Genomic DNA, 23627 nt, shown 5'->3' with positions numbered 1-23627 from the left:
CATCCTGTCCTATCTTTCCCAATAAACCTCCTTACCTGAGAAAGAGAACAAGAGTATCTTCTCTAAACCTCTCAGTTTACCTTTGAGTTATATAGAAAGGGGGAGGGGAAGGGAAGCAGGAGGGAGAGGGTGGAAATTGAGGTGAGAGGGATGAAGTTTGTCCCTAATCTACAAGGAAGGGTTATGAGGGGTTTTGGGGAAATGTCAGTCTAGTCACAGCTGTGACTCAGAGACAGTCAGATAGATGGAGGACAAGTATTTCTTCTTTCTTCTTCAGACCAGTCAGATAATCTCTGCTTAGTCCAGACTGTCAAAAAGCCACAAAGGTCTCTCTCTCTGCCTAGGTCAGAAAAGCCCGTCTCTCCCCTTTGGTCCCAAAACCCCAAAGACCAGAAGTTCCTCAGTTCATCTCCCCTGGCCAGCTCCAACTGCCTCTCCTGGGAACATTCCGTTTGGAATCATCCCCTTGATTGACAGATTAAGTCCTTTACCCTATTTCTTGCATGCTTGGCTTGTCTTGTAAGTCCTCTCTTTCTTCATGCCTCTTCCACGATTCTTACTATGTGCCAGCCAGGCCCTGTGGGCATAATATAAGCAAGCAATCCAGCTTCTGCTCTCAGAGAGCTTCCATTCTAATAGAAGAAGACAATACACAGTGGGGGCAGCAGTAGGGGTCAGAGAAGAATGCTTTGAAGAGGGCAGGCAGTCAGGAGGAATTGGGGTGTTCACTTGATTCACTCTACAAATTAGAGAGCAGGGTAGAGAGGGCGTGGGGACACGTACTAGTTACACCAGCCTGGCATGGTGGTACCCAAGAACTGGTGTTGGGCTGGGCTTAGGCAAGATGAGGTAAATGATCGCTCACTCACTAATTGGAATCCCAGGATTCCAAGCACAGGAACTTGAGTCCGAGGCCAGAGGAATGCCATTCTCGTAACTCAGTCATGCTCGTATCCTCTCTTATTTCTCAGGAAATCTCTGGGCTATGTTAAGCCTGTGGCTCAGCTGATCCTCTGTATGTGTAATGCAGTGTTCTCTATCTAGAACTGCTTGTTCTCATTTGGTATCCTTTGCCTTCTTGTCCTCTGTAAAGTGCGCAGATGTCTTCTGGGCATACCGTGGCAGTGATGGGCATTGACTTCACACTGAGATACTTCTACAAAGTTCTCATGGACTTGTTACCAGTTTGTAACCAAGATGGAGGCAACAAGATACGGTAAGTTGGCCTCGTTCTTCAAACCACTGGGCTTCCATGCCACAAAACCAAGAAAGATGGGGAAAGATCCTAGGGAGCGTGAGCATGGCGTCTACGTTCTCAGAGGGCGTGAGGATGTGCCCAGAATGCTGGCCCAGAGCTTTTCTTTTGAGGACAAGGGCTTTTTTCTATTTTGGCATGATCTGCTATGGCATAGACAGACAGATAGACCGCCTCTGGCGTGAATATTTTGGGGACAAAGGATGTCCCTAAAGCTTATGTTCTCTTAGAAATTCGAGGTTCCCATTTCTGTCCTTCCTTGGGTTGTACCTTTTGGTGTTAGCCCTAAGAAGACCGTGATGGCAGGAAGATCAGAAGCCTATACAGGAACTCTTATTTCTGAAGAATAAAAATCCTTTTAGAAGTCTTTGCCTTCCAAATATTTAAAGGCCATATTTATAGTGAGGAACACTCATCTTCCTGGGTTCAAATCTAGCCACAAACACCGACTAGTTATGTGATCTTGGGCAAGTCATTTCACCTCTAGTATCTTTGCCAAGAAAACCCCAAAAGGAGTCACAAACACAATGAAAATGAAAATTACTAAACAAAAAAAATCACACTGGATAATAACTGTCAGCATTTCAGTAGATTTATCAACTTCACAAAGCAAACCCAGAGACTCACAGCCTTCCGAACTGTCATCATTTATTTTTAAACTTGTATTCCAAATGTAATAAAGAATATTAAAACTATTATTAATGTATATGAGCTGCATTGATAATGAGAAAACGTCAAAGGCTAAAGCTGAAATCCTTGCGTCTGATTAGACAGAATAACCTAAATAAATAAATTCTTACCCTAACGAGACCTAAAGCTCCACCATATTTGTCGTTCAGTCCTTTCCTTCATGTCCTCCTCTCTTTCTGTGTAAAGAGGAAACTGTGATTGGCTTTAGAGTTTGGGAACACAAATGCCAGAGCCCCGTCCTCTTGATTTTTTTTGTGTTGAGTTTTCCAGGTGTTGTCAGATTGGGAAGATGCCTTGTTTTGCTTTAGATAAGGATGGGCTTCCTTAGGATTGCTTACATACATCGCATCCCATTCCAGCATCCTGTTCTTTTTTTTTTTTTAATTTGATTTGCATCCTGGGAAATTCCCCTCATCCACAAGAATGATTTTCTTCAAAAATGTCCGTGTCTTTGTGCCCCTAGAACTTAGCACAATGCCTGGTATACAGTAGGCACATAATAATTGCACTGACTTCAGGAGCTTAGATCTAAACCTAGTCTTATTTTCAAAATGGACAGGAAATGGGTTTTTTTTTTATCCTCTCCCCCCTTGCTTGGATAAATGACAAATGAGGTCTTTGGGTTTTTTGGAAACAGATGCTTCATCATGGAGGACAGGGGCTATCTGGTGGCCCATCCAACACTCATCGACCCCAAAGGCCATGCGCCTGTGGAACAGCAACACATCACACACAAGGTATTGGCTGTGAAATGAAGTGAAACTCATTCATTCCTATGCAGAACTGCCAAAGGGCTTTAGCCCAGTACAGGAAGTCCTCTGCTTAGCATCTAAATCCCATCACCATCTGATTCCTCTGGTATTTCCCAGCTGCCCCTCATTCACTCTGCATTCTAGCTTACAGGAAATTCCACCTCCAATCTCCAATCTCTTTGTCTTTGCCCAGGCTGTGCACCTTGCCTGAAGTGCCCACTCTTCTTGTCTCTACCTCCTAAAAACCCCAGCTCCTTTCAAGTATCCACTCCTGGACCCCCACCCCACCCCACCCCCAATGATTACTGTTTCCACATGTTTTTCCTGGCTAGAATGACTTTCTATACCTTTCTATGTATTTTTGTATTTCCTTATCTAGATGTATGTTATTTTCCCTTAGGAGAAGATAAGTTCCTTGAGGCAGGGGCTGCCTTTTATCTTAGCTTCCCCCATGGCCAGCACTGTGCCTGGCACAATCCTGGCTTTGTTATTTTTGCAAAAAAGTCCATTTTATTTTATTTGGGAATCATCTTACAAGGAAGCTCCTCTATCACATTAAGCAATTTCTCTGAACAGGCGGCCATAGAATTGGTTTAAAATGAAGAGTAGGGGTCATCTGGTGACTCAGTGGTTGGAGAGCCAGGCCCAGAGATGGGAGGTCCTGGGTTCAAATCTGACCTCAGACACTTCCCAGCTGTGTGACCCTGGGCAAGTCACTTAACTCCTATTGCCTAGCCCTTATTACTCTTCTGCCTTAGAACCAATACCTAGTAGTGATTCTAAGACAGAAGGTAAGGGCTTAAAAATGAATGAATGAATGAGCAAATAAGCAAATGAATGAATGAATGAATAAAATAAAATGAAGAGTAAACTGTTTATTGGGATGACCGTGAAATGACTTCATCAGCTGACCAACTCCTTCCTTTCACCCCCTAGGAGCCGCTGGTGGCAAATGACATTCTGAACCACCCCAACTTTGTCAAGAAGAATTTGTGTAACAGTTTCAGTGACCGAACAGTGCAGAGGTTTTACAAATTTAACACTAGTCTTGTGGTGAGTGAATTTCTCAGCATCCATTCTCCCTCCTCCCGTCGTTCCCCTCCACTAGGTTGGGGAGTGAGACGTGCCTGGAGAGCAGGCTTCCTGGCTTAATTACACACCGGTGGTTATATTACCCTCCCTTGTTCTGTCTGGGATTTTTTAATCCTTGGGTGTCTCTTGTTGACGTCTTCTCAGAGTCTGTTCAGTCTCTCTTAATGCAGAGGGACTTGTTCCTTGGTGTGGCCCCCTGATGGACGGCATCTGGGGGACAGAAAACTACAAATCCTTCGTGTTTGGCTTTGGATCAAACAATAAGATGGGCAGAAGGACTTCCAACTTCCCTTTCCCATTACATTTGTTTTGGTCAATATTCAAGTGAACTTGCCTCTTCTGAAGGCCAGTAGGGTGACTGACGTGGGTAAATTAAATGCTGGATGTGCCTGAAGCTCAGTGTTGGATAATCCCCGGCGTGTTTGATCAGTGTGAGGCAGCTAAGTCAGCGCTATCGAACTGGATTTGGAACCAGAAGCTCTTGGGTTGAAGCTCAACCCTGTGATTTACTACCTGCCTAACTTTTTGGCAAGTCATCTCACTTTTCTGAGCCCCGCTTTCCCCCTCTTTAAAATGGAGATTACTTGCCCCATTACTTCCAGGACTAGCCCCCATGGGATGATTGTAAGAAAGTACAGTTTTAGAACAAAATTATTAAAAACGAGCATTTCCTGGGGGCAGCTGGGTGGCTCAGTGGACGGATAGCCAGACCTAGAGATGGGAGGTTCTGGATTCAGTCTGGCCTTGGACACTTAGCTGTGTGACTCTAATAAAGCCGTGTAATCAGGAGAGAGAGAGAGAGAGAGAGAGAGAGAGAGAGAGAGAGAGAGAGAGAGAGAGAGAGAGAGAGAGAGAGAGAGAGAGAGAGAGAGAAGATGGAGGAGAGAGAGGGGGGGAGAAAGAAAGAAAGAAAGAAAGAAAGAAAGAAAGAAAGAAAGAAAGAAAGAAAGAAAGAAAGAAAGAAAGAAAGAAAGAAAGACAGACAGACAGACAGACAGACTCTACAGTCCAACAAAACAATTTACCACATTGGCTAGGTCTAAAATGTGTTTTCCTCCTCTCTTCATTGGTATGTGATTAGTAAAAATTCAGAGATTGGATTCCAGATACAGAAAACCAGTTTATTGACTAGACTAGCAATAACCAATCAATCCATTGGCCCATCACCTCCCTTGATGATCAAAGCCAATTCATTCAGAGTCTTGAGTCATGGAAATGCAATGTTGAAAGCTCACTCTTCAGCCCTCCCCTAGACAGCCCAAGACCTCTCTGGTGGGCACCCAAAGAGCTAATATTGTCCATTCCCTTCCTGATCCCCTTAGGACGTGGGTGGAAAGTCACCTGCCTGACACAGGACTCCTATATCCTTGCTGAACTAGATGGAGAAATCAGGTTAGGTCTGGTTAAGATTGCTTCCATCATTCAATCCCAAAGGGAGAACCAAGGACACAGCTATGCCACCCTCCAGAAGGACTTGAGTAGAGCCACGTTTATTTAGATTCTACAACAGTCCCAACTGTAGAGGATGCTCTGGGGCAAGGAATGTGAGGGGATTCCTAGGATTGTCAGGGCAAAGGGATGAGGGAAAAGCTTGAAAAATATAATGTTACGAAGCAGTTATTAGACATCAAAATGGCACATTTTATGAAGAAATCTTCTCATTTATGTCCATCGCCTTTCCAGAAGGAGATGAGCGGCTTCTACAGCTGGACTTTGTGCATTGATCAGAGTTCACAAATCTTTCAAAGTTGTTTTTTCTTTATATTGTTGCCATTGGATAAATTGTTCTCCCACGTCACTCTGTAGTGATGTTCACATCATTCCGTCACCATTCTATCAGGGAGCCGAGTGGTACAGTGTTTAGAAAGTGGGATATGGAACCAGAAAGACCCAAGTTGACATATTGGACACTTCCTAGCTATATGACCCTGGGCAAGTCACTTAACCTCTATTTGTCTCAGTTTTCTCATCTGTAAAATGGGCATTGCAGCCACCTTCCAGGATTGTTGTGAAGATCAAATGAGATAATTACTTGTAAAACATTTTGCAGTCCTCAAATTGATCTCTTAATATTTGCTATTTTTATTATTTTGAAAATAATCTTTATTGGAGTCTCTTGCTTTTGCATTGTGGTCACGTAGGGATCTATTGCCCCTCTCTCCCATTCCTCATCAAACTTGTAGGAAAGAAAAACAGCTGTTGAGTCAGAACAATGGGCACAGTGACAGCATCTGGTCACATACCGTATTCTCTCCCTGTTGAAAAGCGGGAATCTTGTTTCACTGTCTCTTGGGGATCATCCCTGGCTCCCTCTTAGTTATCTTTCAAAATACATCATTCAAACACTTTGACTTTGTCCCCTGCACCTCGCAGATGGCAGATACTTCGTAAATGCTTGTTGGCCGACTGATTCATTGTCATCATCCCTGTAGGTGCTAGTCCTGGGCTCCATTGATTGATTAATTAATAATAATAGCTTGTGCCTCCTTCAGGTTTGCTGAGGACGTTACTTCTATTTTCTCAGTATGAATTAGTTCACGTAAGTCTTGGGCTGACTTTATTATCGTATCGTAGGAAAGGAGGCGGTTAGGGCTGCCTTTCAAACAAGACTGTACTGATTTGCAAGGATTCCTGTTATGGAAAGGCCGCCTGAGTTGGCTGAAGGGGGCCAGTTAAGTCTGCAAGAAGTCATCAGATAGAGTTAGTGCACGACCGAGGCGTTCCTTTTGGCTAATGTCTGCCTTGCCAACGAGATCCCGTTTGTAAAGCCCTCAGCACAGTGTGTGGCACATAGTAGGTGCTTCATCAATGCTTGCTCTTTTCCTCCTCCTTCCCTTCTCCCCAGTAGCGAGTTTCCCAGCTGCCTCTGAGCCGTCTTGTTTCTTCTTCAGGGGGATTTGACCAACCTCGTTCACGGCAGCCACTGTTCTAAATACCGACTGACGAGAATCCCAGGAACCAACGCTTTTGTCGGGATAGTCAATGAAACTTGTGACTCTTTGGCGTTCTGTGCTTGCAGCATGGTGGACAGGCTCTGTCTGAACTGTCACAGGTAAACAGGGATCAGAATCCCCGTAGCTTCCCTCAAGAAAAGGGGCTCTTCGTTTTCCTTTCTTTAAAAACATAAACTGATGCCAGGCATTTTTTGACCAGACCTTGAACTTGTGTAATTAGAAACTCTTGAACCCTTGGACTTCATTTCCCAGAATCCTCTTCCCTTCATCCACATAACTTCCTTATGTATGGTTTATAAGTTCTGTAACTCCACCTTTTGCTCTCTTTTTTTTCCTCTTTGCTCTAGCCTCTAATTTTCCTTTACTTTGAGTTATTTTTAATAAATCTTACTTATTAAATTATTTAAAATGATTTAGAAATATAATAAATAACTCTTATTAAATATAATACTTGGAGTATTTGGATATTACATTTTAATCCTACAAACGGTCATAGGCAGAGTCAGTGGCTTCTGGGGAGGATGCTGGAGGAGAGATGTGTATTTAGAGACAAAGCATGCTGGTCTGAGAGTCAGCAGAAGATGGGCTCAAGGCCAGCCTCTGATCCCCAGCAGCTGGATAACCGTCGGGAGAGTCAGTCCACCTCTAACCCCGAGGCTTCGCTCCAGAAGTAGTAGGGCGGATGCCTGCCTTGCCCAGTCCTCTTTCATTCTAGCACCTTCCCTCTGTTGATAACCTCCACTTTATCCTTATTTACATGTTGTCTCCCCATCTCCTGGAGCTCTCCTGGAGAACAGGGACTGAGTGTCACTTGCTTTGCATAAAGTAGGAGCTTAATAAATGCTATCAATGTTCGCTCCAGATGGGGGGCGGGGGGGGGGGGGGGCTTCTACACCAGGCTTTCCATTCAGATGAAATCACAGATCCAATCCGTAGTTGTCCCCACCCCAACTTCAGATATTTGAAACCATTAAAAGGGGCCCGGCATCTTTTAACTCTCCGTAATTTATCTTGGAATTACACTTCCCCCTGTGTGTAATGATCTAAAGTTTCTTGCTGACACTCTGTATGTATTCATTTGCATTTTTGTCTTCAAGAATGGAACAAAACGAATGTGAGTGTCCTTGTGAATGCCCCCTGGAAGTCAACGAATGCACTGGCAACCTCACCAATGCAGAGAACAGGTGACGATGAAGTGGGCAGCTTGTGTGTTTGGTGGCTTTGGGGGGAGATCCAGCCAGGACTAGAGCCTGGTTCTGGCCTCGGACCAGAGCCTTTTGCTCTTTCGTTGTTTGTTATCCCCTCCTGTCCATGGCACTTTTAACTCTACCAAGTCATCATAGCGCTGGGAGGCAGATGATACCAATATGCCTACCCTCGTTTTATAGATGAAAAAACCAGAGATCAGAGAAGCTCAGAAACGTTCCCACCATTGCACAGCCACTGGAATTTGAACTCGCCTCCCATCCTCAAATCCTGTATTTTATCAACGTGCATAGAATACTTTGTGTACATCTACCATCGCTAGAAATTGGGCCAAAGCTGGGGAGGTTGGGACCTTAGGGAGAGGAATAGAGTGCTTTTTGAGCCTCCATGTTTTCCCCAAACAGAAATCCAAGTTGCGAGGTCCACCAGGAGCCAGTGACTTACACAGCGATTGACCCTGGTTTGCAAGATGCCCTGCACCAGTGTGTCAACAGCAGGTGCAACCAGAGGATGGAAAGTGGGTAAGTGGCTGTCGTGCTTGCTCTAGGTGCGCTCCGGACCAGCTGAGCTGGAACCTATTTAAAGGAACTGTTTTAATCATCCCCAGCCCCTCCTCCCGGGTCGTCTCCTAATATTCTGGAGGAATGTGGCAGAGTGAGAAATGTCCAAGAATGGCCGCCAGGGTCTGGGGTTATCTAAGCTTTCTGATCCTCCTCTGTTAGGTGCTTTTACCTTTCCTAGAATAATTATTCCTGGGACCCCAGAGATCATCTGCTCCATTCACAGATAAGGAACACCGCAATGAAATAGCTTGTATAAGCTCACATAGGTAGAATTTGAATCCAAGCCATTAAACTCTTCTAGAAGAGGGTAAAGGAACAAGAATTAAGCACCAGGGACTGCTAAATGCTTTATAGATATTCCCGTAACTGAATTCTCCCAATGAGGAAACTAAGGCAAACGGAAGGTAAGCAACTTCCACAGGGTCCCCCAACTAATAAGTGTCTGAAGCCAGATTGGAACTCGGGTCTTGTGGCTTCCAGACTCAGCACTCTGGGCCACCCAAGAGCCCATGCCTTTCCCAGTATACCGAGCCATTCTTACCCATCTCTCTACCAGTCCATAGGTAGAGTGAAAATAAAAGGGGGAAAAAGAAGAGAAAGTCTGATTGTCGTTTAACTTCTTTTTTTAAACCCTTCCTATCTGTCTTAGAATCCATACTGCAGAAGAGCAGGAAGGGCTAAGCAATGGGGGTTAAATGACTTGCCCAAGGTCACAGAGCTAGAAAGTGTCGGAAGCCCAGTTTGAACTCCTCCCCCTTCCCAAGTATGTGGATGGTCATCGTTCAGTCCTTTTAGACACGTCTACGTCTCCATGGCCCCATCTGGGTTTTTTTTGGCAAAGATGCTGCAGTGGTTGGGCATTCCCTTCTCCAGCCAGCTTCTGTTACCATGGAGCAAAGGGAGGCAGATGGGATTAGGTGATTCGCCCCGGGTCTCCCTGACTCCCGGCCCAGGGCTGCCTCCGCGGAGCCTCCTGGAACTTGGTGGAGAACTTGAAAGCCTCCACACTGGAGTCCTGGAGACCCTCGCAGGGCATCCGTGAGGTCTGGGCTATTGTCAGAGGAAAGCAGAGAGGATTCGCCTCCTAAAAGAGGCCCATCTGTGGGAGGTGGATGGGGCTTTCTGCGGGTTCTTGGGCCAGAACAGCCCGGCAGGGCTGCCTGAAGGCAGACCGGAGAGTCCAGCCCTCCTTTCGTGGACTTGTGAAAATACGGCAAACGGCCGTTGGCCCCCATCATTCCTTTTCTGTTTTGTTTTAGAGCAGAGTTGTTGTAATAAATGTTATTCACGGTAACAAGTAATCGGCTTCTCGTTGTACTTTTTAAATGGATCCGTAAATATTTTAAGATTATCAGCTTTCATTTCTGAGTCGATGACTATCCATTGATGAGTGTAGAAAGCTCTTGAGGGTCTTCAGTCAGGTTTTGTTTTGTTTTTTTTTCAAACTTTACTTTCTCTCTTGGAATAGGCAGAACCAGTTAGGTCTAGGCAATGGGGGTTAGATGACTTGCCCAGGGTCACTCCGTCTGAGGTCGAATTGGAACCCAGGACCTCCTGTGTCTAGATCCGACTCCCAAAGCAGTGAGCTACCCAGCTGCCCCCTTTCAGTCGTTTGTAAGTCCCGACACAAAGGCCTGGCTATCACCGCTCTAGAGACAGAAGGGTTCCAAGAGGCCCTCTAGGCTGCCAGGGTTGCTCAGAGAGGAGGCAGGACAAGTATGAATTCCACAGGGAATAGTGGCAGAGACAGGATTTGAACCGAGTCCTCTGAGATCTGTGCCTTGTCCCAGACTCCAGGCTGTGAGGGCGGTAGAGTCCCGTCTTGTCCCCCAGAGTTGGGGAGACCCTGGGGCCAAGGTTCCCGCCAGCATGGCTTCTGACACCCCAAACCCGAGGGGGGGCAGCCGACGGGCAGGGGGGCTTCTTCATCTGCGGAAGTCACAGAAGGGAATCTTCGCTTTTGTCAGGGACTGCTTCGGCGTGCTGGACTGCGAGTGGTGCGTGGTGGACAGCGACGGCAAGACGCCCCTGGACAAGGCGTACTGCGCGCCCCAGAAGGAGTGCTTTGGCGGCATCGTGGGAGCCAAGAGCCCTTACGTGGACGACATGGGGGTGATCGGTGAGGCCTGCGCTGCTGAGGGGGGTGGGGCGCCGCCGGGCCATTCTCGACCCCCCCCCTCCCCCCTTTCTCCCAGCAACTTGTTTCTAGGGCAGGGGAAGGAGAGAGACTCTGGGCCAAATCCTCCGGCCTCCAGGCTAGATCCAAGTCCGCCCTGGAGTCTGGGGCAGCCCTGGGAGAAGCCGGGACAGAGGGAGGAGGAGGAGGAGGCGATCCCGGGGCCTCCCAGCCGGCCGGCCATGGCCCAGGTTGGCAGTTAGGTCGGGGCACCTTTGAACCCGCTTGGCCAGAGTCGGGTGACTTTTGTGCGCCCCTAAATGTATCTCCAAGCGGGAGGACAAGGCCGGGAAGGAGATGGCGCCCCCCGCTGCCTCTCACTTACCTGAAGCGAGTCTCTGCCCAGCTTTTACAAGCCGGGCGTCAAGGCCTCCGGGTGTGGGCCGCTCCCATTCTACAGACTGTAAGGGGGAGGCCCAGAGTGGAGGCCCTGCACTCAAATGGGGTCCAGGCTAGCGCGCAGGAGATTTGAACCCCGGTTCTCTCTGCCCTCGATGGCAGGGCTCTGCTTAAAGCTGGGGTTCTTATTAAATGCCTGTGCGAGGCCCTCGGGTGTAAAAGGCGAATAAAATGGTCCCTGTGTTGGAGGAGGGCCAGCGTGGGCAGAGGGGAGGGAGGAGCCTGGGACGAGGGAGGGGAGACTTTGCATTGATCTCCCGCAAAATAGCTGGATTCGGCCGGCGTCCCAGATCGATTGAGGGCCGCTAGCCCAGGCCTCTCTCCTGGTTGGGGCCAGGCTGCTGCGGCCCAGGTTACGCCCCTGAATGACCCCCGCTGCCCCCCACCCCCTTCTGTCCCCTCCCTGCGGCGGCCTCCAGGCTGGCTCCCCGCCGGGTGTCCTGGCCCTTCCTCCGCGATCCCCCCCCACCCCCCTCCCCCCGCCCCGCCCGCCACTTTTGACGCTGACGGCCTTCTCCGCTTGTTCGTCTCCCAGGTGACGAGGTGATCACTCTGAGCATGGTCAAGAGCGCCCCCGTGGGGCCGGTGGCGGGAGGCATCATGGGCTGCATCATGGTGCTCGTCCTGGCCGTCTACGCGTATCGCCACCAGATTCACCGCCGCAGCCATCAGCACATGTCTCCGCTGGCCGCGCAGGGTAAGCCTGGAGCGGCCGCCTCCCCTCCCTCCGAGGTTCGAGCCAGACGTCAGCAGTGATGGCAGGCCCAGAGCCGGGGCCGATTTTCTCTGCACAGCCGGCGTCTTCCCGCTTTCTCTGGGCTTCTCTCGAGGGGGAGGCCGCGGAGCCTCTGCTCCCGCCGTCTTTGGCTTTTCGGAGGCTCCCCAGCCTCCCCCGCCTCCCCCAGACATGCCTCTGCTGGGCTCCTCCGAGACCTCGGGGCCTCCCTTCCTCTGTGCTGGGGGGCTGCTCTGCCCCGTGTCGTGTTGGCCCACAGCGGCAGACCTCGTGCCCCCCCCCCATCTTCTTCCAAACACGCAGCCCCTGGGTTAGCGGAACGCGAGACCGCAGGTCGCCCTTCTTCTAGTTGGTCCTTGAGGGGGCTCGAGGGAGGAGGGAGCGAGAGTGGCCACTTGGTGTGGCAGAGGACCCTGGATTTAGTCGGGAGGAACCAGAAAGTCCCAAAGGTTCACTTTTCAGTGAAAGAAACAGAGGCTCAGCCAGGCCTAGAGAGGGGAGTCTTGGGTTCAAATCTGGCCTCAGAGACTTCCTAGTTGTGTGACCCTGGGCAAGTCCCTGAACCCCCTTGCCTGACCCTATTGCTCTTCTGCCTTGGAAGAGTCCACAGTGTTGGTCCTAACTGAAGGTTGAGGGTTCATTGTTTATTAGACAGTCATCTTGGTTCGGAGCTGAGGGAGTCAGGAGAGGGTGCTAGAGCAGAGCCTTGTGGGCATCTCCGGAGGTCAAGAGGCAGAAGTGAGGAAGGACACCTTTCCAGGCAGAGTAGCTCATCCAGGGGGTGCCTAATAACAGAAAAGAAGGAGCCCAGTCAAGGCAGTTCCCCCAAAATGGTGAAAAAGCACACAAGACTCGGGATAGTGCAGTGATGAGGACCGCCTGGTCTGACCTCATCTTTGGGGGTTTTAGTCTCTAAAAATGGGATCCTCCAAAAACGCCCTCCAGGCGAACTCTCTGTCCATCCAAAGGCTCCTTGTCCAGCCCTCTGGGCTCCCCCTTCCCACTGACTTCCTCCCCTTCCTGGATGCATCTTTGGAACTGAGCTGAAGTCCAAATGGGTCTCCTTCCCGGGGCCCCGGCGGCCCTGGGAATGGCCTCATCCCCTTCCCAGAGTTCCCAGAGTTCTTCCTCCCATTCAGCCAAGTGCAACCTCCCAAAGAGCCCCAAAGCAAAGGCTTGATGGAACGTCTTATTTCTGTTGCTCTGTAGAAATGTCGGTGCGGATGTCCAACCTGGAGAATGACAGAGACGAGAGAGACGACGACAGTCACGAAGACAGAGGCATCAGTAAGTAGCCTCCTTAGCCAAGGGAGGGACGGGGCACCCAGCCGGGGCTTTCCTGAGTCCCTTCGATCTCCAATTCCGCTTCAAGATGCCTAGATTTAGGGTTTTTGCCTCGGTGCTCTTGTTTCTCTCTAAGCTGAGGCCAAGTGAGTGACATGTAATCTGGGCCCCCCCCCAAAAAAATATTGTTTTTTAACCCCTTACCTTCCTTCTTGGAATCAATATTGTGTTCTGTTCCAAGGCAGAAGAGCAGTAGGGCTAGGCAGTGAGGCTTAAGTGACTTGCCCAGGGTCACCCAGCTAGGAGGGATCTGAGGTCAGATTTGAACCCAGAACTTCCCATCTCTTAGGCCTGGATCTTAATCCACTGAGCCACCCAGCTGCCCACCTTGGACAAAAAATTTTAAAAAGAAAGAAAACAGGAAGGGGCAGCGAGGTAGCACTATGGATAGAATGCCAGGTCTGGAGTCAGAAGGACCTGGGTTCAAATGTGGCCTCCAACACTTCCTAACTGGGTGACCCTGATCAAGTCACTTAACCCTATTTGCCTAGCCTTAGCCCTTCCATCTTAGAGTTGTTACTAAAACAGAAAGTAAAGGTTTAAGTCATAAAAGGATTGGCTGTGATTATCTTTAGTTTTTTGCTTTTGTTGCTTAATTTATACTCAACTTAAGCTCAGGGGAACCCGCTGCTTGCTCGTGTCTTTCCTATGTGCTCGAATGTGCTCTTCATTTTTGACGATTGAATCTAGTATGTCAAAATATATTTTTTAATTATTTATTTAATTAGTTAATTAGAATATTCCCCATGGTTCCATGAACCACACTCTTTCCCTCCCTCCTCTCACCCCCCTCCCAGAGTCAATGAGCAATTCCACTGGGTTTACGTGTGACACTGATCAAGATCTATTTCCATCACAAAGATATCATTTTTAACCAAAAGAGTTTCATTTATTGTATGAAGTAGTAAGTTCTCCGGATATGGAATTCCAAGGCTCATATTCAAAACCCGTGTGCCCCTGCATGACCCTGGGCTCCATTCTCTGCCTGGACAACAAAGGAATTCGATTGGATTCCTCTAAGCCCCTTCCCTTTCCAGGGTAGGGAAAGAGCATGGGCTCTGGAGTCGGAGAACTCGAATTCACATCCTGCCTCGGACACCAACTTAATGATATGAGAAAGTCACCAAACTTCCCTGGGCCTCCTTAGCTAGAAAATAAAGGAATCGGATCAGATGGCCTCAGTGGGACTTTCCTCTTCTTCATTTGTGCTCCATGAGCAATATGGACAGGCAGCTAGGTGGCGCCATGGGTAGACCATTGGGTCTGGAGTCTGAAAGACCTGAATAAATCCTGCCTTAGACGCTCCCTAACTCTGACCCTGAGCAAATCCCTTAAACTCTGTTTTCCTCAGTTTCCTCATTTGTAAAGATGGATGGATGGAGAGATAATAGGTAGATAGATAGATAGATAGATAGATAGATAGATAGATAGATAGATAGATAGATAGATAGATAGATAGATAGATAGATAGAAGGATGGATAGATAGATAGATAGATAGATAGATAGATAGATAGATAGATAGATAGATAGATAGATAGATAGATAGACAGACAGACAGACGGATAGACGGATAGATAGATAGATAGATAGATAGATAGATAGATAGATAGATAGATAGATAGACAGACAGACAGACAGATAGATAGATAGACAGACAGACAGACAGACAGACAGACAGACAGACAGACAGACAGACAGACAGACAGACAGATAGATAGATAGATAGATAGATAGATAGATAGATAGATAGATAGATGGATAGACAGATAGATGGATAGACAGACAGATAGATAGATAGACAGATAGACAGATAGACAGATAGACAGATAGATAGATAGATAGATAGATAGATAGATAGATAGATAGATAGATAGATAGATAGATGGATAGACAGATAGATAGATAGATAGATAGATAGATGAATGGATGGATGGATGGATGGATGGATGGATGGATGGATGGATGGATGGATGGATGGACAGAGAGATTTTTTTTAAGGTTGGCAATAGCACCTACCTTCCAGGGTTGTTGTGAAAATCAATTAGATGATTTTTGTATTTGCAATCCTTAAAGCTCTCTACAAATTCTAGCTATTTTTTTTATCTCATTTACTAGCTATATGACCTTGGGGAAGTCACTTCCCCTCTAGACTCCATTTCCTTAAGTATAAAAAAGGAGATCAGAACTAGGTTTATCTCTCAAGTCCCTTCCATTTCTAAGACCCATATTCCTAAGAGTGGAGAAGGAAGTTTGAGGCAATTTGGGATTGTGGAAAAACACTGGATTTGGCGTTTAGAGACTCGGGTTCAAATTCTAGCTCTTGCACTTATTACCGAGGAGGCATTGGCCCTGGTTCTCATTTTCCTTGTTGATAAACTGAGTAGGTTAGGCTAGGTGACTTCTAGGGGATTTTTGTATCACTAAATCTACATCCCTAAATCCGGCAGCCTGATGGGCTTCATATTTGATACCTTCTCCCAGCTCCCTTTGCTGTAATCTAGAAATGGTCTCCTGCTTCTTCCCACAGTCCTTAGCACTTACCTTCCTTTAAAAGCATAGATTCCCCAGCATGTGAATGAGCCCACTGGGGGAAATAAATAGATATGGTGTCGTAAAGAATTAGCACATGAGTAAAAATGAATTGTTCTTGTCTTTCCCAGTCAGCAACACTCGATTTATAGCAGCGGTCATCGAACGACATGCACACAGCCCAGAAAGGAGACGTCGGTACTGGGGCCGATCTGGGACAGAGAGTGACCATGGTAAGGATCCCAAATCTCTGTGTGACAGGATGTTTGCAGCTGTGGCTCTTGGTATGTCCCCAGAGCAATCCCTGAAATAGCCAGAAATAAATTATTTTGAAGTGGCATCCAGCGAGACATTACCCAGCTTTTTAAGAAAAAATATTGGTTTACTCTTTTTTTTTTAATTTTAAACCCTACCTTCTGGCTTAGATCAATACTGTGTACTGTTCCACGGCAAAAGAGCAGTAAGGGCTAGGCAATGAGGGTTAAGGGACTTGCCCAGGGTCACACAGCTTGGAAGTGTCTGAGACCAGACTTGAACCCATGACCTCTCTAGGTCTGGCTTTGAGTCCACTCAATCCACCTAGCTAGCCCCACAGGTTTACTCTCAACACTCTCAGCAACCCAAAGGAATTATGCTTTTTAATAGTCCAAAGGATGCCCTCAGCAGGCTGCTTTATTCTAGGGTCAATCAACAAGCATTTCTCATTAAGCAGAATACCAGTGCCAAGTGCTGGGAATCAAAGGAAGTCAAAAATAGCCCCTGCTCTCTTGGAGTTCCCATTCTGGTTGTCTTTTGAGTTCAAGGTGTCTGCATTGAACCGCCTAGGGGATGGAGAGATTGAGAAGTGTAAGGGGTTTATAGAAAAGATTTTAACTTCATCTTCATGATCAGGGGAGAGTTAATTTCATCTTCAGGATCAGGGGAGAGTTAATTTCTCCTCCCATGATCAGGGGAGAGTTAATTTCATCTTCAGGATCAGGGGAGAGTTAATTTCATCTTCAGGATCAGGGGAGAGTTAATTTCGCCTTCATGATCAGGAGAGAGTTCATTTCATCTTCATGATCAGGGGAGAGTTCATTTCATCTTCATGATCAGGGGAGAGTTAATTTCTCCTTCATGATCAGGGGAGAGTTAATTTCGCCTTCATGATCAGGAGAGAGTTAATTTCATCTTCATGATCAGGAGAGAGTTAATTTCATCTTCAGGATCAGGGGAGAGTTCACTTCTTCCCAATCAGGGGAGAATTAATTTCTTCTTCACAGAAGCCCTACCCAGAAGGTCCTGAGATTGGGGTCCAGATTACCTGGAGCTAAGTTTTGCCTCAGGCACTTGGTAGCCACTAGATGGACTCTAGACAAAGGCTGCCTCCTCTGCCAGACTCAGTGTCCTCATTAATAAAATGAAGCCATTAGCTTCTGGATTTGTGGCTCTCATCTGGCCCCTCTGATCAGGGCTCTTGGCTAGACAGCAGCCCATCCTCCAGCCACCAGGATTCCTTCGCTCTGTAAACAGTTATTAAGCCCGATGCTGCCTAGGGCCAGTCCCATCATGTCCGGACCCTCCAGATAGAGCTGGGAGCTGGAATTAGAGCTGGGGGTCATTGGTGCTCCACCTGCTTTGTGGTGTCTGGAACAATCCAGTTCAAGCATTTGTCTAGGCGCCAATCCCTGTGCTAGCCCTGGGGAGGAGCCGGGCCATCTGGATAGTTACAAGTGGAAGATTTCAATTCAGGGTAATGGAAAGGGTCTTCTCCTTAGACTTGTCACCAAAGTAAATTTGCTTTGCTTGGAATTTGTCAGTTCTCTTTTACCAGAAATGTTCCAGGGGAGCCTGAATAAATATTTGAAGATATTATAATGAGGGGGCAGCTGGATGGAGAGCCAGGCCTAGAGATGGGAGGTCCTGGGTTCAAATCGGCCTCAGAAACTTCCTAGCTAAGTGACCCTGGTCAAGTCACTTAACCCCCAGTGCCTAGCCCTGACCACTCTTCTGCCTTAGAACCAAGGCACATTATGGATTCTGGGATGGAAAGTGAGCATTTACAAAAGGCCAGAACCATTCCTGTGATCCAAGCCTTTTATCTCCTGTGACTTGCCTAAGGCCACACAGGTAGCAGAGCCCCACTCAGTTGTATAGAGCTTCTTCTCTTAAATCTACGTCGCCCCCTTCCCAAATGGCTTGTATCCAGAGGAGTGCGGATGCCCGTTACCTAACACCAGCCGGCCTTTCCACCGCTCTTCAAGGTCTGCAGCTGAACGTCCGGAGTTATCTCCTTTGATCTGGTTTCCTGTCATTTTTAATGCTATTTCAGACCATCTGATGTGGATTGGGATTTCCACGTGAATTCCTTTTCAAACTGGGGCCTGATGGACGCTGAAAGGCCCCCTTTCCAGCCACCTTGAATAAAAAAGCAAAGAGCAGAGCCCCCTTCGGTTCCCAACACCTCGCTATTTTCTGGACTTCAGAAAAGTCCTTCCCAATGTTTGCTGGGAGAGAGAGAGAGGCAGAGACAGAGGCAGAGGCAGAGGCAGAGGCAGAGGCAGAGACAGAGACAGAGACAGAGACAGAAAGAGAGAATCGGCTGCGTTGTCTCTGGGTGGGCCGTATCGGCAGCCATGAAACCCTTCTGCTCAGCCGCCTGCCAAGGCATCAGCCGTGCAGCCCCGAGAAGAAGCTGATTGATGCTAACTGGAGATGCAGAGCAATAGGCACGGCTCGTCACTGCTCAGAACTTGGAAGGGGATTTTTTTTTGCAATATTTAAAACCGTGTCAGGAACTTCGAAATGGAATCCTTTGATCAGTGGAGGCCATTTTCTCTCTCAGTGTTCCTCAGAATGCCAGAAAGGCTGAATCTTTCAACAGGGGGAGCCAGCTTCTATAGAGAAGAGCTGATCGCTTTGCTAGGGCTGCCGGCTTTCCATCACCCGTCAGCACGGAGTTACTCTCCTGGCAATAAAGGTTCCGAGTTTGGCAGCCTCTGCCCTCCAGTTACTTTTCTTAGCCTGACCTGGATTCTGGAGTCTGTTCGCTGAAAATGCTCATCACACCTCACTGGTTTCTTTTAAAAAAACACTTGAAAATCCAGTTCAGTTCCCCAAGCACGTGTGGATTCTGCAGTCGACTTGTCCAGCCCTCAGCTCTCTCTTGACCTCCAGGCCTGCATCTCCACTTCCAGACTGGGTGCCCTGTTGGCATCTTCGACTTCTACAGCAACCCCCAAAAGAAAGCAAATCCAGCCTTCTCCAGCTTTCCCGGCACTGCTGAGGGTACCGTCGTCTGCAGGGATGCCAGCTTAGAAGTTTTCTCTCATTCTTCACTCCCTCCACCCTCGGTATCCAACCAGTGGTCAAGGCCTGGCGTTCCTGCCTTCAGAACCAGACATGCCCCCGTCCCTCTCCTGATGCCCCCCATGCCTGACCCAAGCAGCCTTCCGCTGGGTTCCCCTCCCTCCCATCTGTCCCTCGTCCATTCAGCTATCAAACTGACCCCTCTCTAGCCAGGAACTGCAGGGAGCCTCTCGTTATCTCCTCCAGCATCAAACAGAAGATCCCCGGTTGTGCTTTCCTATCCCTTTTAGCCTTCTGTGATTCCATGGCAGGAGCCTACTTGCTAGTCCTCTTACCTTCCATTTGGGAATCCCTACTGTGCGTTGTTTCCAAGGCAGAAGAGTGGCAAGGGCTAGGCAATGGGGGCTAAGTGACTTGCCCAGGGTCACACAGCTAGGACGTGTCAGAGGCCAGATTTGAACCCAGGACCTGAGGTCTCGATGCCTGACTCTCCATCCACTGAGCCACCCAGCTGCCCTGACTTCACCTTCATATTTTTGGACTCTCTCACTATCCCTAAGACTCCACCTTGTGCTAGAAGGCCTCCCAGTCTTCTGGAATCTTGCCTTCCTCCCCAGTGGTCCTTTCTCTATCTTGTACATACAGCATTGTTGGCACGTCGCCTTCCCCGTCGGACTGGGAGCCTCTTTGAGAGCAGAGAATTGTCTGCTTTTCCTTGTATCCCAGCCCTTGGCCCAGAGGAGGTGCTTCATACGTGGCTGTTGATTGACTGAGTTCTGTGGGCACAAAGATGGAAAAAAGCAGTTTTCCGGGGAAACGTCATATCCATCACCTCGGATCTTAGGTCTAGACCTAGCAGGAGCCCAGAGCCTTAGTCCAGCCCCTTTTCTTGTCAGATTAGGAAACTGAGGCCGAAGGAGGCTGGAGTTGGTCTGGGGTTACACACTGTGTTGGGGCAGAACTCCAAACTGGGGGCTCTGGGGGGAGCATCCTTGCCATAAATCAGTTCAAAAATAATGTGAAGAGTTTGGGTGGGTGATCACAAGGAGGAACATCAGGAAAGACCTTATTTTGTGGCCCCTGAAGGGAGCTGGGAATGCCAAGGGGGAGAAGAAGGGAGGAGAAAGCCTCCCAGAAGAGAGGTTGGATATGGCATCTGAGTATAGGGACAAGCTAGGCAGTACAGCTGACAGAGCACCAGACCTGGAATCAGGAAGACCCGAGTTCAAATCCAGTCTCAGACAGGTATTAGCTGGGTGACCTTGGGCAAGTCATTTAGCTCAGTTTGCCTCAGTTTCCTTCATTGTCAAATGAGTTGGAGAAGGAAATGGCAAACTGCTGCATTGTCTTTGCCAAGAAACTCCCAAATGGGGCCACAAAGTGTTGCATGTGACTAAAAGGACAGAACAATAATAGCTACAGGAATGGGGGAATAGAAGGTGGGCTGGGTTGATTGAAATGTAAAAGAAGTACCCAAGAGAGAGAAAAAGGAAATGCCTCCAGAAAGAAAGCCCAATTATCATGGGCTTCCTTGCCAAAAGGAGTTTCTATTTTTCCCATAAGCCCCAGAGTCATGAAAACCTCTTGAGGGGGTCAACATGGCCAGGCCTGTGCTCGAGGGTGTCCCTTTGGTAGCTCTGTGGAGCAGGAATGGAAGCAGGGTGAACCCAGAGGCAGGAGGGAGACCAGTGAGGAAGCTCTCTCAGTAATAGAAGCGAGAAGGAACCTGAGTCATAGTGGTGGCCGAATGCATGGAGAGAAGAAAGCTAAGAGGGATGTCCCGAAGCTGGGATCAGGAACCCAGTCATGGGGGGTGGGGTGAGTGAGAGACTTGTGGCGGCCCAGGCAATGATAAGGACGTCCCAAGAGGCGGATCTGGGGGGAGATGAGCTCCGTGTTGGCATAGCAGGTTTGAGGTATCCCCAGGATATCCCTGGCCATTGGGGATGCAGGGCCAGAGCTCAGAGATGAAAGCTGGAAGCGCTGGCAGGGTGTGCTCCGCAGAGCAGCTCGGCCAGGGCAGGGCAGGGACTCTGCCTTCGCGTTCTTTGCTGGGCACCAGTACAAGCTTCTTGGGCTCCCGCCTCTCCCTCTAACGCGTCTCCCCTCTCCGCCAGGGTACAGCACCATGAGCCCGCAGGAGGACAGCGAGAACCCTCCGGGCAACAACGACCCCTTGTCGGCCGGGGTCGACGTCGGGAACCACGACGAGGACCTGGATCTGGATGCGCCTCCGCAGACGGCAGCCCTGCTGAGCCACAAGTTCCACCACTATCGGCTGCACCACCCCACCCTCCACCACAACCACCACCTGCAGGCCGCCGTGACGGTGCACAGCGTGGATGCGGAGTGCTGACCTCCCCCCCTTCGCCCTGCACCGAGGAGAAGCTGGAGGTTCCTGTCGCCGAGGCAGCGGGCAAGCGGGCGTCCGGGGATCGCTCGAAGCGCTCTGACTCTTTTCCTGCTTGTCATGGAGTGCTGAAGAACAGCAAAGTACACTTGGGTGGAGGTGAGGCTGGCTTAGAAACGGAAGGGAAATTCAGTCTGATTGGTGGACCTGCCACAGAGTGAATAAGGAGGAGGGAGGGCAGGGAGGAAGCTTTCAAAGCCCAGGCCAGGCGGAGCCAGAGGGACGTCTCGAGGAGCCGGAAGAGCGTCAATCCGTGGAAGGTGCGTCTCGAGCGCGTCGTCTGGGGTGGTTTGTTTTTCCCAGTAGTTCTCTCGGCTTCTAAAAGATCCATTGAGCTGGCAGGTGCTGTGCGGGACCCACGAGGACAAGGTCAAAACAAGCATCTCAGAATTTCTAAGTAAAGGATTATTTTTCTACTATTTATTGAATTACAAACATTCATGAACTGTCTGTCGGGGGGTGGGCGTGGGGAAGGGAGGGAAAGACTCGGAAACGACCCTCCGCCAGGACCACGGCTGGTGTTGTAGGACAGCGAAGCGTTCTTGCATCCAGGAATTCCCCTGCTCCCTGGGCTGAGACGCTCCCCCGGCCCGCTCTGCAAAATGGGAAGATGAAGAAATCCTCCTGACTTGTTTACATGCACATTCTCTACCACGTCATCTTGCAGGAAGGGACATCGCGGGGTGGAATGCAGGACTCTTTCTGGGTGCTGGATGGGCCAAGGCAGGGGGCAAAAGAGAGTCTGAAGCCTTGGGGCTGGCTTTGGAACTCTCCCACCTCGGCTTCTCTGGGGGCCCCTCCAGCAAGGGAAACAAAGGCTTCCTCTCGTGGCTGATCTCCGGACACTGTACGAACGAACATCCCATCCTGTTTCCATGCGGAGAACGAAGCGATGTGCTGCAGGATTCCGTTCCTTATGAAAGGTTTCACTGGGAATCTTCATTGGAAGCTGCTGCCAATTACCTAGAACTAAACGCTACTTTGAGATTCATAAAGGGACTCATCAGGTCTGTCTAATACAGCCTGGGACACCACAATGGAAAATGAATGCTCTAATAACAGTGCTGGATTGAAATTCACATTTGGCGACCCAGCGATGTCATAGAAACAGTTGCACAGTACACACGGTCAAGCTCCATTTATAGGTAGAGTTTTTGTTTGCTTTGTTTTTTTAAGTCACGGAATACCGTTTTAATGATAGGGTACTTAATACTGTATGATGTAAAACGTGGTTCTTAAGGAGTACAGTCAGTAAGTATATGTGTGCTATCCAGAAGCCCCTTTATACTATGTATAAAATTGCAGTCTAGTGGAATAAACTGTATATAAAGTCGGGTTTAGTAGATTACTTTTGACTCGATGGTGTGATTTGTTCATTTGGCCACCAGGATGGGGGCACAAGTTACATCAACTTTCTAAATCTACCATTTCACAACGGAGATCCAGTGGTGTTGCTCTTGGATCAGTTTGGGGCTTTCCGATTCTGAAATAATAACTAGTTGTCAGAGTGCAGTGAGATGAAATTCTAAAACAAATATTAAAAACGTATGTCCACAGCTTATCCAGCTAATTCATTGCCATTTAAGTAAAAGCAGGGTCTCTTTTCTGGCCAGGGAGCGTTGACAGGTCCCCTGATTCTGTCCCCTCAATTCCACTCCATATCCTTTTTTTTTTTTAAACTCTCAGCTTCCATCTTAGACTCAATACTGTGTATTGGTTCTAAGGCAGAAGAGTGGTCAGGACTAGGCAATGGGGTTTAAGTGACTTGTCCAGGGTGAAGCAGGTAGAAAGTGTGAGGTCAGATTTGAACCCAGGACTTCCTTTCTCTGGGTCTGGCTCTCAATCCACTGAGCTACCTAACTGCTTGGCATATTCTTTTTTTTTTTTAATTGGGCTCCTAGTGGAACTAGAAAACATTCTATCCAGGACAGAACTCTTTGGTTTTCCAAAGAAAAGACTCACTGACACTGAGGTGTTAAAAGCAGCTCCAAAGACTAGACCGGAAAGGAATTTATAGTTGTTGAGGTAAGAGTCACCTGTTTTTCACTTAGGAGGAAAGGGATTTGAATGTTTATACCATATGCTCCGTGCCTGTGAATCACGGCACACCCTGGGGAAATGTGATGGAAGCAAACTGGAGCTGAGGACAAATAATGGCTTGCCTGCCACCCAGGAAAATGGAGGTGGGTGGGCTATGTGAGAAGAGTAAAAGATAGCAGATGGTCAACCCAA

At 48.5% G+C, this 23627-nt stretch overlaps 1 protein-coding gene across 1 annotated transcript; it reads left to right on the top strand.

The window, feature by feature from the left end:
* Window positions 1-1064: 1064 nt before the first annotated feature.
* On the top strand, window positions 1065-22743 carry CACHD1 (cache domain containing 1). The gene is made up of 11 exons (XM_056815024.1): window positions 1065-1216; window positions 2583-2682; window positions 3634-3750; window positions 6681-6841; window positions 7841-7927; window positions 8354-8470; window positions 10480-10631; window positions 11623-11784; window positions 13033-13110; window positions 15829-15930; window positions 21103-22743. The coding sequence occupies exons 1-11, from the start codon at window positions 1101-1103 to the stop codon at window positions 21339-21341; spliced, it is 1431 nt and encodes a 476-aa protein (XP_056671002.1). The 5' UTR covers window positions 1065-1100; the 3' UTR covers window positions 21342-22743.
* Window positions 22744-23627: the final 884 nt, after the last annotated feature.

Source organism: Monodelphis domestica, chromosome 2, assembly GCF_027887165.1.
Source record: "Monodelphis domestica isolate mMonDom1 chromosome 2, mMonDom1.pri, whole genome shotgun sequence".
NCBI lineage: Eukaryota > Metazoa > Chordata > Mammalia > Didelphimorphia > Didelphidae > Monodelphis > Monodelphis domestica.
This window is presented reverse-complemented; position numbering and strand designations above follow the sequence as displayed.

What these genes read in the sequence shown, in the direction of transcription:
- CACHD1 (XM_056815024.1), top strand. Translation starts at nt 1,101, where the DNA reads ATGTCTTCTGGGCATACCGTGGCAGTGATGGGCATTGACTTCACACTG. An exon ending in CTCTGTCTGAACTGTCACAG is followed by an intron (nt 6,842 to 7,840) that starts GTAAACAGGGAT and finishes TTTGTCTTCAAG; the next exon opens with AATGGAACAAAACGAATGTG. An exon ending in TGGGACAGAGAGTGACCATG is followed by an intron (nt 15,931 to 21,102) that starts GTAAGGATCCCA and finishes CCTCTCCGCCAG; the next exon opens with GGTACAGCACCATGAGCCCG.